Source organism: Marmota monax, unplaced genomic scaffold, assembly GCF_021218885.2.
Source record: "Marmota monax isolate L192 unplaced genomic scaffold, Marmota_monax_Labrador192_F-V1.1 WCK01_AAM20220418_F8-fsc00125, whole genome shotgun sequence".
NCBI classification, from domain to species: domain Eukaryota; kingdom Metazoa; phylum Chordata; class Mammalia; order Rodentia; family Sciuridae; genus Marmota; species Marmota monax.
The window spans coordinates 3,549,577-3,569,198 of NW_026695235.1; the positions used below are offsets into that span (position 1 = coordinate 3,549,577).

A 19,622-nucleotide genomic window follows, 5' to 3' on the forward strand; every position below is an offset into this window, starting at 1 on the left:
AGAAAGTAGTGCATATGATTTTTTTTTAACTGGGGATTAAACCCAGGGATGCTTAACTGCTTAACCAGTGGTCCCCAGCCCTTTTTATTTTTTATTTTGAGACAGCGTCTCACTAAATTGCTTAGGGTCTTGCTAATTTGCTGACGCTGGCCTTGAACTCATGATCCTCCTGCCTCAGCCTCCCAGGTTGCTGGGATTACAAACATGTGCTACCACACTAAACTGTGCATATGAAATAGTTTAAAGCAATACGTGTTGATTGAATTAATGAGATCAGCTCTACTTTGTCCTCTCCTGCTCAAGATAGTGACCTCCTGGGCAACTGGCAGCCTTAGACACTTCAATGCCTTCAAGATATTCCGCTCCAGAGGTTGTATTTGCTGCAACTTTTCAGGGTCTTCTGCTTTGCTAACTAGAACCCATGTTAATTTTGGGCTCAAAGAGAATGTGACAGTTATTTGCATTAATTCACCCAGTTCAAAGGTAAATACACTGAATAAAGAAGTACAATCAGAATTCATGGAAATGATCAAATCAGGGCCAGTGATCAAATCTAAAGTGCTGACCTCATCTCATCAAAGCCAGTTTTGCTTTCTTGTAGGTGCTGATATCAACATGTCAGCCTCTTGTAAGACCCTGCAAGAAGTAACACAAATACCAAAGGAAGGATAGAGAATGTTTGAGAAACTTAGAAAGTTCCCAAAACCTGTTGTGGCTGTCATCAGTGGATCTTGCTTGGGAAGAGGACTTGAGTTTGTCATTGTATGCTGATACAGAATAGCAACAAAAAATAGGAAAACAGTATTAGGCGTCCCTGAATTCTTGATGGGGATTCTACCAGGAGAGGGAGACACCTAAAGCCTGCCCAAAATGGTGGGTGCGCCTGCTGTTTTTATCATGATGCTGACAGGTAGAAACATTCACACAGGCAGAGCAAAGAAAATGGGACTGGTTGACTAACTGGAGGGAACCCTTGGATAAGTGTTAGTATGTCTCAAACTTGGGCCTTGTAAAGTTACTTGTTTTCTGAAATAGTGTCTGGAATATTGATTAGAGTCAAACTCTCAAGAAATGAGTCATGATTTTTGAGCAATGCAGTTTTCTAAAATTATCAATACTGAATGATTTTCAATATTATCCTGGTTTCTATTTAATGATTTGGACATCCACAGAATTCCATTGAGTCATTATTTTTTATTAAATTAGATGTTTTGTCATCTATGCATAACCCTCCTTCTTTTGTGTATTTTAGCAATAAACTTGTATGAAATAACCAACATGTGTTAACAATAATTCACATCTACTTATGTGCTGCTTTCCCCATACAATTTCTTTTAGAAATAGAAACCATTAACCTGTTGTGGTGGCACAGGCCTATAATCCCAGTGACTCAGAAGGGTGAAACAGGAAGATTAGAAGTTCAAGGCTAACCTCGGCAATTTAGCAAGACCCTCAGCGATAGATATAATCAAGTCCAAAGCAAACAATTCTAAGTTAACTCTAAGCACTGCAAACCCACCTAATCATGACAGACCTATTACAGACATTCTCTCTGCATGCTAAGCTCAAGCGCCAGATCTAAAGTCTTAAGTCTTAGGTCCTAAGTCCAGCAGATGCACACTTAGACCACAGCGATCAGGTGGAGGCTTCTTCTGGAGTAGAGTTGGTGGCTGGTCCAGGAGACTGTTGTAAGGTGACAGTTGCCATTCTCACCTCCATCAAGAGGCTGCTGTAGAGTTTGAGAGCATAGCAGTGAGGACCATGCAGAGGATCAGGTAGATGATGAAAAGAGTTGTAATGGCAGTCCAGGTCCTCATCAGGCTCTCAGGCTTATGTGCATCTTAATGTCTGTCCTTTTGCTCTATTGTTTATACCAATTCTGGGAGTTTCCACTTACCCTTTGAGTTCCTATCAGTTACTCCTGGGTTTCTTAGTGACGTTTTACATTTCAGAGCCAAGCCATTTGGTTTAGTGGCTTCCGCCCTGATTTTACACCCTGACTCTTATCAGGGTGGTGGTAAGTGACATGGTTGTTATCAGGCTGTGCCTCATGGTGTATTGGAGGGCTCTGTAGACTTGTGCCTGGTGAGACTGCAGGTTTTTTAAATGGAGTTGCTTAGGCTAAGGCCTAAGGCCATCCTTACAGGAAGTGGCTCAGTGGTTGAGTGCCCCTGATTTCAATCCCTGGTATCCCCCACCCCCACAAAAAAATAAAGAATAGGGATCTGAAATCTGACCAATTGCAGATGCCCTGAGTTCTAATTCCACCTCTACCAGTTTCTAGCTGTGTGACCTAGCATGTCACTTAATCTCTCTGTGCCTCAGTCTCATCTCTTTTAAAAAAAAATTAATAAGAGAGTACTTATATGTTATGGTTTAGATAAGGTGTCCCCAAAATCTCCTGTGTGAGAAAATGCAAAAATGTTCAGAGGTGAAATAATCAGATTATGAAAGTTGTAACCTAATCAGTGGACTAATCCACTGATATCGATCAACTGGGTGGTAACAGCAGGCAGGTAGGGTATGGTTGGAAGAGGTAGATCACTAGGGGTTGCCTTGGGGTTTATCTTTTATCCCTGGTGAGCAGTGTTCTCTCTTTGCTTCCTGGTTGCCAGGTCAGGAGCTGCTTTCCTCCACCACGCCCTTCCACCATGATGTTCTGCCTCACCTTAAGCCCAGAGCTGCGAGCTGATCAAGGACTGCACCTCTGAAACCATGAAACATTTCCTGCTCTACATTTTTCTTGTGTTAGATCAGTACGCAAGAAAAGACCACTGACTCCAATTAAAATCAAATTAAAGCAAGCTTATTATTTCGACCGGCCAGGCTGCCTCTCCCACCCAAAACCACGGGAACAAAACAGCAGCCACAGCTTTCCTACAGCCCAGCTTTACAGCCCAGAAAGTTACACAAAGTGTGGGGGGGTTACAGATAACAGAACTCCGACGAGCATAACACTAATGGTAGTTTACATTTTTGCTGGCCCGACATCAGAATTTATGAAGGTCATTAGAGCCTCAGAGAGGGTCATTGTCTGGCCAGGAAAGGCCAAGATTTGTGAGGTGTCACTAGTTTTAGAGAGGGCTGCTGTCTGGTCAGAGAGCCAGGCATGGATGAGTTCAAGGCACAGGCAGGCATTCCAAGCAGGTTCAGAATTTGCAGTAATTTATAGTAAAACCGAAATTATCTTATGGCTTTGGGCGAGATGACTCCCAATTTTAAGAAAAGACAAGGTTGGGTCTATCACTTGCCAGGTCATTTGTTCACAGCAGCAAAAAAAAAAAAAAAAAAAAAAAAGCTGACTAAAACACTGTGTCATAGAGTGGTTGTGGGGATTAAATTAGTGAATGGAGGAAAGTAGTCACCAAGTATGAGTTAATTCTACCCGCTCTGAACCCCAGAGCTTTTGTCTCCTTAGTAGTCATGACTCACTCCCAACTCATGTTCATTGCCACCTTCTCTATACTTCATGACTTGAGCCTCCTCATTATGCCATAGCTCATTCTAGACTCATGGTAACCTCAGATTGTGATTTCCCTCTCTATGCCTACAGTCTCTGTGTAAACTTGCATTGCTACTTATTTCTTTTGCTCCATATTGGTGAGTTCTGATTTCCATGACAATATACAACACTACCATACAGTATTAACAAATAATGACATAGAGCTAAATTTGATGATTTGGAAATATCTTGAAGATATATAAATAAATGGATGAAGAAAAAGGTATAGACAGTATCTATGGTGTGTTAACATTTTTTCAAGTATTTTCAAGAAAAAGAAATACTGGGCTGGGGATGTGGCTCAAGCGGTAGCGCACTTGCCTGGCGTGCGTGCGGCCCCGGTTCCATCCTCAGCACCACATACAAACAAAGATGTTGTGTCCGCCGAAAACTAAAAAATAAATATTAAAATTCTCTCCCTCTCTCTCTCTCTCTCTCTGTCTCTCTCTTTAAAAAAAAAAGAAAAAGAAATACTATGTACATACTAATTTTTGGAAGGACATTGTGGTAGCAGGATAATGGTCCCCTCAAATGTGCCTTTGTCTTAACCCAGAATCTATAAATTGTTGGAGGCAAAGGGAAATGAAGGTTCCAAAAGGGATTAAGATTGCTAATCAGTTGACCTTAAAATAAACCAATTATGTTGGTTTATCTGGGTGTACCCAATATAATCACAAGCGTTCTTAAAAGTGGAAGAAGGAGGCAGGAGAGAGTCACAGTGATGTGATATGGGAAAGACTGATTGGCTTTGAAGATGAGAAGGAAAGCCACAAACCAACAATGCAGGCAGCCTCCAGAAGCTGGAAAAGGCCAGGGAACTGATTCTTCCATAGGGGGAATCAAGAGGAACACGGCCCTCCAAACACCATCATTTTAGCCCAGTAAGATCCACTTAGGGCAGGAGGCGAGATGTCAGTCTTTGCCATCCTTGGACATTGTGCTCCAGATCCTCAGGGTTTTGGACTCTGGGACTTACACCACTGGTCTCCCTGGGCGTCCAGCTTGCAGATGGGACTTTGCAGCCTCCATAATCTATTCACAAGATCCATTCTGATTCAGGAGACAATTCTTAGAGCCTTATTCATTCAGGTACAAGAACAGGAAAAAAAGAGTCCACTGATGTGAAATACATATCATCTGGAGGCAGTAATGCACTGAAGCCTATAGAATCATCACTATCCATCCACAGTGAGGATCCACTCCATTGAAACTCTCATCACAAAGGTTATAAATAAAATCAGTGCAGGAAAAAAAAAAAACACAGCTCAATCACATTAACAGAAGCCTTAGAGTTCTAAACATGTTATGAATCATAGAGTTTTAGTCCCTCGGCTGGGTACCAGAGATGAAGATCCTCATACCATGAAGATCCTCATCCAGTGATCTCATTGGATGGTTTGAGAAGATTATCAAGAAATGAGTGATGTGATATGGGAAAGACTGATTGGCTTTGAAGATGAGAAGGAAGGCCACAAACCAACAATGCAGGCAGCCTCCAGAAGCTGGAAAAGGCCAGTTTACAAAGAGTGTGCACCAGAGTCACAGTCACCTCACAGTGCCAAGACCATCAAATGTTCCCCCTTGTATTGCCCGATTACTTGATAATGAGAAAAGTTGGAACTTCAACATCTTTGAATTAGAAATGGTTATGCACAAAACGCCATTGGTTTACCTAGGCTTAAAGGTACTCACTCATTTTGGACTATGTGAATTTTTAGACTATTCTGAAACCACTCTTCAGGCCTGTCTTAATGCCTACCATAACTCCACCCATGCTGCAGACATCTTGCATACCACAGCTTGCTTTCTTAGAAAGGAAAGCGTGACAGGGAAGCCTTGATAACTGGATGAGGTGGAAGCCCTGGTGGCTGCCACAGTCTAAGACTGGATCACCTGAGAAAGACCAGCTTGTTCCCGTACAATACAGGCAAAGACCTTGCTGTGCTCTACGACAGCACTGCCATCCTGGGGAGTCGCCATGCAGCCCCGACCTTCCAGCTCATTGTCAAGGACACCAAACACCACATTTTCAAGAATACTGACAGGAACCATCATTTAAAGTTGTGCCATTATTGACATGGTTTTGGCAACAGAGATGACAAAACACTTGGAACATGTGAACAAATTTGTGAACACCATCAACAAACTGATGGCAGCTGAGCTTGAGGGTAGCTCCTGTGAATGCAATCCCACTGGGAAGATCTTTCCTGAAAACCAAATCCTGATCAAGTGTATGATGATTATATGTGCCAACATGACCAACCCATGCCACCCCTTGGACCTGTGTGGGTCAGGAGGATCTCCAAGGAGTATTTTGCACAGACTGATGAAGTGAATAGATGGGGGCTGTCAATGGTGATGCCAGTGTTTGACCGGAGCACTTGTAGCAACCCAGGTCCCAGATCTGCTTCATCGACTACTTCATAATAGACATGTTCAGTGCATGGTATGCCTTTGCACATCTGCTGGTCCTCATGCAGCACCTGGTGGATAACTGCAGACACTGGAAGACAGTAGATGACTGTTCTGGCTTGGATGTGAGGTGTCCCCACAAAGCTCATGTGTGAGACAATGCAAGAAGATTCAGAGGAGAAATGATTGTGTTATGAGGAGTCTGAACCCAGTCAGTGAATTAATCACCTGATAGTGATTAACTGAGTGGTAAATGAAGCAGTAGGGTGTGGCTGGAGGAGGTGGGAATTGAGGCGTGGCTTTGGGGTATATATTTTGTAGCTGGTGAGTGGAGCCTCTCTCTTTGCTTTCTGATCTTCATGCAAGCTGGGTCCCTCTTCCATACTCTCCCACCATGATGTCCTGCCTCACCCCAAGCCCTGAGAAATGAAGCTTACTGTCTATGGATTGAGACTCTGAAACTGACAGCCCCTAAATAAACTTTTCTCCTTTAGTCACAGCAGCAAAAAAAGCTGACTAAAACAATGACCTAAAGTGCTAAAGTCTAAGGTTTTGTCTGAGCCAGGGAAGGGGACCTCTTGATCTCCAAGGGCACTGTGAAGCACAGTAATATAAACAGGAGGCTCTCCTTGGTAGTGACAATAACAGGTACAGGGTAAGAGAGCAAATGTTTAATATATGACCTTAAATCATGCAAGTCCAAAATTTCTTTTTTAGACCGTTATGATCCATGAAAAAAATATCTACATGATCTTTCAAATGATCACTTAATAATAGAACAAATACTTGGCAAACTCCTGTGCTATGCCATCATCCTGTGAAGCCTTGTCTCACCGTGGAGCTGATTTACTGTAACTAGCTGAACACAAGAAGCAAAGACTGTGGCATCTGTGAGCCCATCCCCTGGATGGTGACCAAGTAGCTTAACTTAGTGTTCAGCCCATGTCTTACCATAAAATTCACCACCAACAAAAGCTTGACTGTTGTCCTCAAGAAAAGGAATTATAAGAAGCTTATCTAAACAGACCTGCCTAAGGAAAAAGCTAAATAAACCAGCAAAACAACAAGGACCAAATTATTGATAAGCTTTACAGCTTCCATGGCTACGTGGTTCTATTGGTTGACAGTGTGACACTCAAGTTAGAATGCAGCCTTGGCCAGATGAGTGCCTCTCCTTGACAGGGGTCAGCAGCCTCCAGCTCTCTTTCCTATGAAAGGGCTTCATCTTAAGAGACAGCCATCATGATGGGGGAGGGAATGGCATTGTGCTTGGGGGGAATTCATGAAGTAACTTCCCCTACTTCTGGCTCACAGGGACAGCCATGTGGAACTATACAGAGTATTACTTAAAAGCCCTTAGTGGGGCTGGGGTGGTGGCTCAGTAGTAGAGCACTTTCCTAGCATGTGTAAGGCACTGGGTTCAATTCAATTCTCAGCACTGCATATAAATAAATAAATAAATAAAATAAAGGTCCATCAACAACTAAAGACATATTTTTTTAAAAAAGCAATTACATCTGAATGGCTTTGGACAAGCTTTTCTTTTTAAAGAAAAAAAAAATTAAGCCTATAATCCCAGCAGCATGGGAGGCAGAGGCAGGAGGATCCAGAGTTCAAAGCCAGTCTCAGCAAAAGTGAGGTGCTAAGCAACTCAGTGAGACCCTGTCTCTAAATAAAACACAAAATAGGGCTGCGGGTGTGGCTCAGTGGTTGAGTTCAATCCCCGGGCCCTCCTCCCAAAATAAAACTAATACAGCTATACATGAAATTGTTGATGGCAACTGGACCTAGGAAGTGGACTCCATAGGTCGGGATGCGGGGAGTCTAGAGTACAAGGGAAGTGATTTAGTCATGTCTATCCTTTACATGTATACATATATATACATACACGCATATGTATGTATTTACGTTTTTGTAATAATTTCTTTCCAAAATAAAGAATCTGATTTATCAGCTTATCTTGTGCCATGTAACAACTTCACTAGCCAGATGGATACATCCATGGGGCTGTGGGCAGGAGGGACCTTAAGTGACACATTTAGAATAGATTTCTTGAGACCCAAACGCATAAGCAGACACTCTTCCTCCTTTGCCAGCTCCCTGACACTCAGGAGCAGCTAATGCCAGAAAGCCATGGAGCTGTGACTTTTCAAGGCCACTTCTTCTTGGGCAAAGTTGGAGAGGAGAGGGAAAGGAGAGCAGAGACGTGGGGCTACATGATAGATAACAGGAAATAGTGGAAATTGAAATCTTAATTTTGTCACCTGCTGTGTTTTTATTTAGGGGTGGGTACAGGGATTGAACTCAGGGGTACTCGACCACTGATCCACATCCCCAGTCCTATTTTGTATTTTATTTAGAGACAGGGTCTCACTGAGTCGCTTAGCACCTCTCTTGCTGAGGCTGGTTTTGAAGTCATGATCCTCCTGCCTCAGTCTCCTGAGCTACTGAGATTACAGGCATGCACCCGAATACCTGCTGAGTTTTAGAGTGAAAATTTTTGTGTATATGATTAAATTGTGTATGTAATTAAAAAAATTCTTTGATAAGATGTACATTTTCTTTCTCCTTCCTTCCTCCCTCCCTCCCTCCCTCCCTCCCTCCCTCCCTTCCTTCCTTCCTTCCTTCCTTCCTTCCTTCCTTCCTTCCTTTCTTTTTCAGTGCTGGGGAGTGAACCACTGAGCTATAGTCTATGATCCCAGCCTCCGAATTTGCTGCTTTTATTGGGATTTTCTCCACTTTGTGTATTCTCATTTATGTAAGGCCATTCCTCAGTTTCTTGAGAGTAACAATTGCTCTAAGAATGATTTGGGATAGACATAATGCATCCCTGTAGGAGGATTAGGAGGCTAAATGAGGAGGATTGCAAGTTCAAAGCCAGCTTCAGCAACTTTGTGAGGCCCTAAGCAACTGAGCAAGACCTTGTCTCTAAATGAAATATTTAAAAAGGGCAGTAGATGTGGCTCGGTGGTTAAGCACCCCTGGGTTCAATCTCTGGTACCAAAAAAAAAAAAAAAAAGATTCAGTATCAGATGCCTGGGAATACCGACAGTTTGTTTTTCCAGAAATTTGTACATAAAAATCAACTTTTGCTATGGATATAAATTCTATTAATTTAAATTCTTAAAAACACTGACGGTTGTTTTAGGTTTCATGTGACTTAAAACAGTTTTCTAATATTTGTATGCTTCCAAAGACAATTGTCTATAGAAAAAGGAGTGCTCAAACTACCAAATTTGGGTGCTTTTAGTTTTTTTCTCTTTTTAAAACAGTTTTGTACACACTAAATATTCACTCATTTAAAATGCACATTTCTGTGGTTTTTAGTATGTTTGCGGAGCTGTGCAGCATCACCACAATCAATTTTAGAACCTATTTTCACCCCTGCCAAAAACCCCTCATATCCATTAACAATCACTCTCCATTTCCTCCCAAACCCTATAAGCCCTAAGCAACCACTAATCTACTTTCTAGCTCTATAAATGACCTATTCTAGACTTTTCATATAAATGGAATTATTCTAATTTTTTTTTTTTTTTTTGGTAATGGAGATTGATCTCAGAGGAGTGCCTTACCTCTGAGTTACATCCCCAGTACTTATTTTATTTATTTATTTATTTATTTATTTGAGACAGGGCCTTGCTAAGTTGCCCTAGGTTGCCCTGGAACTTGTGATCCTCCTGCCTTGGATGCAGAGTCAGTGGAATTATAGGTGTGTGCTATTGTGTCCAACCAATTCCGTTTCCTTCTAAAGCCTTCTAGTAGTTTTGTCATGAAGGCATGACAGAGCAATGTCAGCTATTTAAAAAAATTCACTGAAACTGCTAAGATTAGCTTTGAAATCAGGCTTCTCCAAGAAAAGAACTATGGAACACTTTTATCAATAAATCTTCAATAAAAATAAGAACTTCCATTTATTATTATATGAGCACAAGAGCACATATAATTTAATATTTAGACTGAAGTGTTCATGCATCAGAAATTGTGCTGGATTACATATTTGTCTCTTTAATTCTCACCATACTGACCATTATTCCTATGTTGAGAAATCTCTGTCAGTGAAGCTCAGTAACTTGTCCAAACACACATGCCTATAGAGGGGCAGAGCTGAGATTTTGGCCAGAGCACCTGTGCTTCACGGGCCACAATCCAGTTACAACTCCTGTTTATCTCAATGCTGTGAGAGTCTCCTGCTCTTATCTGCATCCATGGAAGTTCTGAATCACAAAAGGCAATTCCCACTGTAACAGAAAGAGTGCTCACAACCACACTGAGGAACTGGCCAGGTGAGAAAACCACCTGCTATAGCCACCACACTCCTGAAGCCATGAACTTAGCTGCCTGCCACTGCTACTGGAACGGACGCCTTTTCTGTGCCAGGAATTCCACCTGGCAGTCACTGTCTTCCTGCACCTGTGAAGCGAAACCATGAAGAACCAGTGTGTTACCTGCCACATCTCATTCTGAACTGCCTCCCGATGTCAAGGTCTATTGGCAGAGCCTAGGTCAATATCCCATTTCTGAGCATATTTAAGAAAATTAAGGATTTTGTCTCCTGCTAAGTTCAACTTCACAGGTCTGGCTTCCTGCTGGAAGGAACCAGCCAGCTGAATGATGCATGCCACCATAAATATGGGTCTTTATGACGTTACCCAAAAGTCGAACAGCTGTTCACTACATCATTTAAGCAAAGCTCTGAGCATCTTAAGGCTAAATCTTAGCCAAATGGCAAATCATGATATAGCTGTGTGCTGTGGTTTGGATACGGTTTTAGTGTATTCCCCAAAATTTCATGTGTTGGCAGTTTAGTCCCCAGGGTGACCTTATTGGGAGGTGGTGTGGAACCTTTAAAAGGTAGGGACTAGTGGGAGGTCCTTAGGTTAATTGGGGGTGTGCTCTAGGAAGGGCCTAATGCATTTCTCAATTTCTCATGTGACCCTGGTTAGTTGTGGCAAGAGGGTTGTTATGAAAGTCTGAGCCTGGCCCCACCCAGTATCTCTCTGACTTCCTGTTTCCAAATAAAATTTCTCCCTTACACAGGGGCTCTTGCCATGATAAGATGCAAACAAGAGGGTCCTCACACCAAAGCTGAGCCAATGCCAGGACCATGACCTTGAACTTCCAAAAGTGAGTTAAATAAACCTCTTATAATGTCAACCGTCCTCGGGTATTAACTTGTAGTAATACCAAGTGGATTAATGCTGTGACTGAATGGAAGAATTGAAAGGACAAGGATCCTGCATCAGGCTCATCCACATGGGACAGAGATCCATCTGTAAACTTCAGAGCAGATTTGCCACCAGACCAAGTGCTTCTTGCTAGAAGGTCTTCAAGGGCACAGATGTCTTCTTTACCTTTATATACCAGGTAGGACCCCTCCACCCAGGAGGTGGTAGGCTCTCTTGGAACAAATGTTAAGATTACTAGGGGTATATTTGGATGTATCTGTCCTGCTATGGACAGGTAAAGTCTCTCTTCAGGGAGGAGGGATGGCATTCATGTCAATCATCTGGGGAAGATGTGGGTCCTCCCACAGGAAGCCAGAACTTTGACGTTGGGTTTAGCAAGAGAGAAAAAGCCCTGTGTCCCCTGGTCCTACTTTCTGGGCTCTAGATTCTGGGAGTGGAGGCATGGTCAGGGCACTTTAGGGCTTTTCTAGGAGATGGGAGGACAGTAGGCTCTGCCACTCCACAGCAGGCTAGGAGCTGGCCTCCGAGGCAAACTGGAGAGGGCCAGGGGTAAGGATGTCCTATTCTAGGGACTGTCTTTCCTTCCCTTATGTCATCCTGAGCTCTGAAGAAAGTGGTATTTAAAGGCTTCTATCCAGTCTTAGCCAGGAAGGGGGAATTATGACTTTTGTGGATCTTCCCTTTGGTCAGAGGTGTAGAGGGGCACAGTGTCCCTTACCTGAAACCAAGGTGGTGGTACCGAGCAAAGTTGGTATCCAACCTCTGAGGCTGAGGAGTCCTTTTGCCCCCACCCCACAATTATAGATTTTTTGAGAATTCAGAGAGGGAAACGATGGATTCTGTTTTATAAGTTCAATAAATGTGTGTTGAATGAACAAAAGGGAGGGTGGTACTTATAAGAAGAGGCAAATCAGCATGAGTCTTCCCTAGGCTGGGCAGCTCAGGATACTGGAATGTCCCAACAGGTACCTGAGGCCCAGTGAGGACCACCCAAGTAGTTAGTGGCCAGAAAATATGTCAGATAGTAATGTACCCAGGCAGAGGCAAGGTTAAGGGACCCAGCCTGGGAAGACAGTTTCTAAGAACTAAGTCCCTAAGTGGGTTGTGGGGGACATGATGAGGAATAGGAAGAGGAATACAACTGTCCTCTTCAGGGATTTCAGCCTTATTCCTGATGTACCAGCACAGCTACTGAAGCCAAGACTCAGGAGAACAGAACTTGAGCAAAAACCATCTAGAAAACAGAAGCTGCAGTGATTTGAGACTCTCTCCTTGGCTTCTTGGGCCAGAGCCCTGGTGTTAGCATTTGAAGAATGAATTGTGGAGACAGGAGCCATGGAAAGGCTAAGAACTCGAAGAGTTGGATATGTGCCTATTAGTGAGATCAGGAACCTCAATAAATTATCAATAAACAGAAAAGCTGACGGTGAAAAGGTGGAAAAACTAAAAGGAAAAGATCAAGGCTGTATTGAAAGTGACCGATTCCAGTATGACAAATGGATAAACTAGCTCAAATCCTTTTTGGGGGCCTGAAATTTGGTTAATTAAATAATTGAGTTTTTCCCTCAGCTGGGTGTGGTGAGGCACACCTATGATCTCAGGGACTCTGAAGCTGAGACAGGAGGATCCCAAGTTTGAGCTGGCCTCAGCAACTTGGTGAGACCCTGTCTTAAAATTCAAAAATAAAAAGGGCTGGGGGGTGCAGCTCAGTGGTAGTGTTGCCGAAAGTTGGGTCCTTGTCCCTGATGTCAATCCAATAACGAGGACATGGTTTTGAGAAAAAGGAAAAAGATTTATGGCTTTAGCAATAAATTTATTCATCTAGCAAAGGAGAAACACAAGGACTCCTATTCCAAAGGCTGTGATTCTGCCCATCAGCAGGATAAAGAGGTGATTCAAAGAAAATGAGATCAGGGAGGGTCAGAGAGAAGAAGGTTGGGGGAAAAAAAAATGTAAGTTTCAAGTGACAAGGGATACAGTCAAAACATCAAGTAATCCCTGTTACAGTAGATGGCTCTGTGTTCAATCCCCAGTACCACCAAATCAAACAACAACAACAAAAAAAAACACCCTTTCCTCATAACATGGAGAATCTATGCCACAGCTTCAATATTATTAATTTCAAAAAAAGGTTTTATCAGGGTGTGATGATGCATGTCTGTAAACCCAGTGACTTGGGGGCTGAGGCAGGAGGATCACAAGTTCAATCAACTTAGTGAGGCCCTAAGCAACTTAGTGAGACGAGAGACCCTGTATCAAACTTAAAAAAAAAAAAAAAAAAGCTGGGGGGCTACAGATGTAGTTCAGTGGCAAAACATCCCTGGCTTCAATCCTCAGTACAAAAAAAAAAAAAAAGAAAAAGATTTTAAAAGGAATTAAAAACCCATGGTTATTAAATAAAAATATTAAAAATATAAAAATATGGTTATTATTACTAGTAGTTGTTTATGCGACACAGACCACTGAATAATCATTAAAGTAATTTTATTAATATAAACATTTACAAACATAAAGTGCACTGTGCCTGAAATTAATGATTGCAATTTTTTGGTAAACCTCACCTTCGCATTGTTCAACATTGAAAATGTTTTTATTAATATGTGCTTGCTGCAATACAATCAGCTCTTCAGGTCTAACTCCCATTTTTAACAAGATTCACAGAATTACAGGCTCCTAAAATGTTGTGGAACTATAGCTCTTATTATAAAGCTACATTTTACACTGGTCACAATTTTTAGTGACAGAGTACTATCATTACAGAAGCCAAATTATAGATAACTCAATAAAAAAAAAATCACTTTATACCAATTAATATCCCATGATTCAAGCAGAAAGCCCCCAAATTTCCTTTTGAAGATGAACATTTCTTTGTTGTTTTAATTATCACACTCTTCACACGATAATTCTTTCTTCCAAAATCAGAGTCCTGAGTGCTGTGCTTCTGAATCATATCTATATCACAGCACTCTGGGTACAGACCAGCTCCTTTTCACCATCCTCTGCTTCCTTCTAGGTGCCCAATTTTGTGGCAAAAGCAATTAACCAAACTTTAAAAAGTCAAATTTCCTGAAAGTGGACAGGACAAAAACCTCAAGAATTTCAATCTTTTGTCATTTGCAAAAGACGCAAATACATAAAGTTTACATATCTTTGTTTATTAAAAAGTCTGTAAGACAGGAAATTGGGTCCATAAGACAATAAATTAGGATCTTCACATGAACTGAAAAGCCTCTGAGGAATTTAAGACACAGGCAGGCTTATGGAAACCTAACACTTCAACCTTGTGATCAGAGATGAAGCTTGAAGTGAAATCTTATATTTGCATTGAGCCTAAGAATTTTTACTATCTCTGAAAATTAAAAAAATAAACAAATAAGCCTCTTTAAAAGTGGACACTGGAGTCTATTTCTAGAATTTCTAAATCAACTAGCTGATATAATTGATTTCTGCAGCCAGAATGGATCATGAAGTTAGGCAAAAGTACAACCTAGCTGTTTGGTATTTTCTTCATTCAATACTCACAGCGAAGGTCTTTGTAATAAGAAGAGTACAAAACTCCACTAAGCAAATTTCCTGAACTTAGCTTTTAAGAGGATGTTCCAAAAATCTTAGAATAGTTTTGAGCTTTAATAAGCTCAGAAGTATAAATGCAGCAAACTCGCAAAAAACATTCATCATTCAGAGGTTTGGTTAGTTAAATTTCATTATATTTCATTAGTTTTTTGTTTTGATAATGCATATTTAGGTTTTGTTGTTGTCTAAGTACCTATGTTTGAAAATGGCAATCAGTAACTGCTTTTAAGTTATTAGCTCTTGAAACTGCACTAAGACTTTCAGAATAACCTGAATGATTCTCAAGTCTGAGTTTCAGTTCTAGCTCATTTTACCTGAGATGCATTTAGACTCTGACATGGGTTAAATTGTTTCCCCTAGAAGTCAGTTCTCTTCTTGCTATATTCGCAGAGCAAAGCTGGTTGATAACTCTCTGACTCAGTCTGCAGTTTCTCACATTGCCAAGGAAGTGATTAGTTTAGTGAAAAGTTTACAGAGGCACACAATTCTCAAATTCGTATGATATAGCAACACATCTCCACCTCTATGTCTGATGTCAGTGCAACTGACAAAGAACTGAAGCAGCACTGTGATAGTGAACATCAAAATGATCATATTTTAATAAGTTTCCACAGATTCATCCAGTTTAAAAGACCTGTCTTGACTCCAGGTGTTTTCTCTTCTTCCTGATTAATGTCATTTGGGCTTTTATCTGCATCTTCTTTTGTTTTTATAAAGGTCTCATATATTTTCTGGGTTCTGATAATTTCTTTCTGTGCATCAAAATGGACTTTTTGTCTGGTCAGGATGGGAACAATTAAATTAAAATCATTAATTCTCTTGTTTAGTTTTCGAATGTTTTCTTGAAACTGCTCACAAACTTGGTTCCACTGTTTCTGTTCTGCTGGTGTCATAGGATTTCCAAGTTTTTTCCTAGACACTAAAATCGCCTCTCTGAGTTGTTCAATAGTATCTTTTATTTCCTTTTGCATTAGGATCCATTCTGGTTGGTATCCATTATCTATCAATATTCTGTTCAGGTTGTGAGTCATGGGATCAATATATGAACACCCAGAAAACTTTTTTAGAGGTTTTCCTTTCCCGCTGAGATTGTCAAAGTCTCCTTTTGCCATTGATTCCTGAATGAGGTCCTCCACTAAACGCTCGATTGCCTGAGTTATCTTTTGTTCTTTGCTCTGTCTGACATCTTTGACAGTTACGCTGTTAGTGAAGTGCTGGCTTTGTAGCTTCTGCTTTCGATATTCCATCACTTGCTCAGTCGCACGATCTGCCCTAAATTGCCTATATTGTTTCTCTCGCTGACTTGGAGTCCCAAAACCAATACCTTCAAAACTTAAATAATGCCTGTGCTGGGGTGTATTATATTTGAATTTTTCTTCTTCTTCTTCCATTTCTTCAACTTTATTCTGTCTGGCATGTGATTGTTCTACCACATGGGAAAGTACCTTCCTATAAGCTTCCTCTATTCTTACAAATGTTGCAGAATCAGCAGTACTAGAGCCGCTATCTGGATGGTATTTCTTGGCAAGCTTGCGAAAAGATTCCCTGACATCATCTGCAGAGCATCCTTCATCCAGACTCAGCAGCCTATAATATTCTCTGATCTTCTTATTGGACTTATGGGTTGATATCATTCTATTTCTAATGACACCAAGATACGGAAGCATTTTCACTCCATTAGGAATCCGTGAAGCACTTATCTGGTGAGATCGTAAGATTTGAGCCATCCTCACATGCATTCTGTTCATCATTGTACCCAGAGTTCTTCTTCACAATGACCTATAAATGACAACAAATTCAGGTTGAACAAAGTTATTATCAGTTGATTTCTTATTTTTAGTAATAAAAGAAGATGTGAAATTATAAATCTAGTAAGGGAAAATTCATTCTTTTTTTTTTTTTTTGTGTGTGTGTGTGTGTGGTACTGGGGATTGAACTAAGGGGCACTTTAACACCGAGCTACATCCACCAGCCCTTTTTATTTTTTATTTTGAGACAGGGTGTAAGTTGCTGAGCCTGGTCTCCAATTTGCCATCCTCCTGCCTCAGCCTCCTGAGTCTCTGGGAATATAGAACTGCACCACGACATCCAGCAAGGGACAGTTCTTTCTAATGTTGCTGACAAAATTCTTACAGCGTGTATTTCACTGATGTTAACAAGAGAAATGGAAGTCGATGATGTTTAGCATTAACATATTGTGACATAATCTGGACTCCACTCCTCACTAATTACAGAATTTTAGAGCTGGGAAGTTCTTAGTGATCACCTAATCCAATCTTCTCATTGTATGAGAAAATGTAGTCCAAAGGTTAAGCAATTTAACCAGGTTGTATAATGAAGTGTAAGCAAAATGGTTGGAGGGGGGGCACAATAAGGACGTTTAATTGTATCCTCAGCAGGTTATAAACTTCAAACAAACCATTTTTTCCAATTAATATGTCATGGTCTTCATCGTTTCGGAAGTCTTCTCATAAGAAGACTTAGGCACATAAAACAGACAGCACTAGAATATGTACCTGGTTATCTAGACTGAGCAGGATCAAGCGTCCAAAAGACTTAAGGCTCCATAGCTCATTAGGAAGGAGCTATCTACGAGTGCTGGGAAAGCAAAGATGACAGGGGAGATGGCCCTAGCAAATGTTCGCTGCTATTTTAAAAATGCATGGTCCAATAAAGGGGACATGTACATAGACAATGGCTATAGAATACTAGAATGGCTTAACTGAAAGTGGGAATTTCATACGTAAACGCCAAAAGAGCTCCTGGGAACCTCCAACGATTGGGGTCAACGGACTTGAGCATTGGTTCGGACGGAGAAGGTTACAGCGCAGTGTCGGTCCGGACCCGGGACACGCCCCGCCTGGCCCCGACTCACCTTCACCGGGATGGGGAAGGGGCCCCGCGACTCCCGCCCCCATGCTCCGCCTCTGCGCATGCGTGGGCGGGTCGCCCTTCACTCCCCAGGCGCTGGCGCGGCGGTCCGCAGCCGGGTTCTCGGCTGGGCTACACCATCTGCGGCCTTACTCTGGGGGGCCTCTCGGAGCACGGAGCCTATCATCCTGCCCGATTCCGGCGGATGACCTGGTTTATCAGGGCAACTGGAACTCTCCCCCACCGCGAACTTGACCTGGAGGACACAGGCAGGACACCCCGGAGGCTCCGGCCTGCCCCAGGGCTGCAGCTCCGCCTCCACCCCCTCCCCGAGCGGAGGTGGTTCGGCCGATTGGGCTTGTGGGAGGTGTACTTCCTCCCGAGGTTCGGGTTGCGGGGCCTCAGCGGCGACTCGCGGGAGGCCTCTCAGTGGGTCCCCGGCGCTCAGCGTCCGGGGGCACGCGTGTCGGGTTGCAGCGAAGTCTTTGTCGTTTGGAGGAGATGACTCTGGGTTATTTGGGGCGAGGGAAGGTTAGGCCGATTGCTCCTGCAAGACCAGGACAGCCCCTTCCGGGGACACCTGACTTGCCCGAGGTCACTAAGCTACTTAGTAACTAACTCAGGCTTAGAAAGCTGGTCTTTCTTTAACTCAGCGAGTACCTAACTCGAGTACTTAGCTCTAATGGCCAGGCGTTGGTAGGGGCTGGGGACAGGCTAGAAAAGAAGGATCTGCTGGCTTCGGTTTAACCGCGACAGGGACAGGTAGAAAAGTTGTTTTTAAAGGGAGAGGAAAGACTTGAGGACTTTCAGACCTGGGTTGAAAATAATCTTTCTTCCATTTTCTGTGTGCTTTAGGCAAGGCATGTGACTGTTTGTAACCGAGTATTTAGCATTTTTGTTTACCAGGCACTGTACTGGGTGCAACAGCCGCCTGGGAGAAATACTGTTACCGTCCCCATTTTACATACGATGAAATAATCATTGCATCAAACTCACCCACTTGATCTTCATACACATGACTCCTTTCCTCTCTTAAATTTGGTACCAAATTCTAAGACAGCTAGAATTATCACTTTTAATGGCCCCAAAATGATAGAGCCCAAACTAAATTCAAAGTGAGCATGACCATTTCACCAATATTTAGACCACAGTTCAGATTAAGGGAGCTGAATCTGTCCGCCTAGCTCTCTAGGCTGTCCTTTATTAGACAGAATTACACAATATTAAAAAACAATATTTTTTTGTTGCCCCAGTGTCTCCTAAAGGAGCCAGAAATGGGCACCAACACTATCAGTTATAAACAACATGATCATTGATTTCCTTCTGTGTAAGGAACACACTGAACTGCAAAGTGTAAAGTAGTCCACACTGACTTGGATTATTTTTCTCATATATAGTCGTGCGGAGATATACATTGTTAGGCAATTTCATCTTTGTGTGAATATCACTAAGTGTACTTGCACAAACCACTCAGGACATAGGTCAGTGGTCTTGAAACACAATCACAATGCATAGTAAACACAGGGTAGATGAGGCTATTATTAGGGTAACACAGCATACTGTTCTGCATAAACTTCTTTAAAAACTCTTTTTTTGGGGCAGGGGGTGTACTGAGGATTTAAACCCAGGAAAACTTAACAACTGAGCCGCATTCCCAGCCGTTTTTTTTTTTTTTTTTTTTTTAATATTAAAATAGAGTCTTGCCAGGTGCAATTGCACACACCTGTAATCTGAGTGGTTTGGGAGGCTGAGACAGGAGAATTGCTAGTTCAAACTAGCCTCACCAACTGCGAAGTGCTCAGTGAATAAAATACAAAATAGGGCTGGAGATGGGGCTAAGTGGTTGAGTACCCCTGAGTTCAATCCCCAGTACTGCCCCCCTCTCCAAAAAAAGGTCTTTCTAAGATGCCTAGGGCCTCTTTAAGTTGCTAAGGCTGGGATCAAACTTTTGATCCTCCTGCCTCTCAGCCTGTGGAGTCTCTGGGATTACAGGGGAGCTATGATATTAGCTACAAACTTCTTTTTAATAAGTAGGAGTATACTCTAGAATGAAGATGAAAAGTATAGATAGTAAA

General features: G+C 42.1%; 1 protein-coding gene and 1 pseudogene across 1 annotated transcript; one reads left to right on the forward strand and one right to left on the reverse strand.

Moving 5' to 3' along the window:
* The first annotated feature begins 4,536 nt into the window (after positions 1–4,536).
* On the forward strand, positions 4,537–8,151 carry LOC124089252 (high affinity cAMP-specific and IBMX-insensitive 3',5'-cyclic phosphodiesterase 8B-like; annotated as a pseudogene).
* Positions 8,152–13,570: 5,419 nt separating this feature from the next.
* Positions 13,571–17,689, reverse strand: Dnajc28 (DnaJ heat shock protein family (Hsp40) member C28). Its single transcript, XM_046439277.2, has 2 exons — positions 17,552–17,689; positions 13,571–16,455 (listed from the first exon to the last, which is right to left on the reverse strand). Exon 2 carries the CDS (start codon positions 16,425–16,427, stop codon positions 15,267–15,269), a length of 1,161 nt encoding a protein of 386 aa, XP_046295233.1. The 5' UTR covers positions 16,428–16,455; positions 17,552–17,689; the 3' UTR covers positions 13,571–15,266.
* Positions 17,690–19,622: the final 1,933 nt, after the last annotated feature.

Bases quoted from the DNA above. Each gene is read 5' to 3' on its own strand.
- Dnajc28 (XM_046439277.2), bottom strand. From the start codon at position 16,427: ATGATGAACAGAATGCATGTGAGGATGGCTCAAATCTTACGATCTCAC.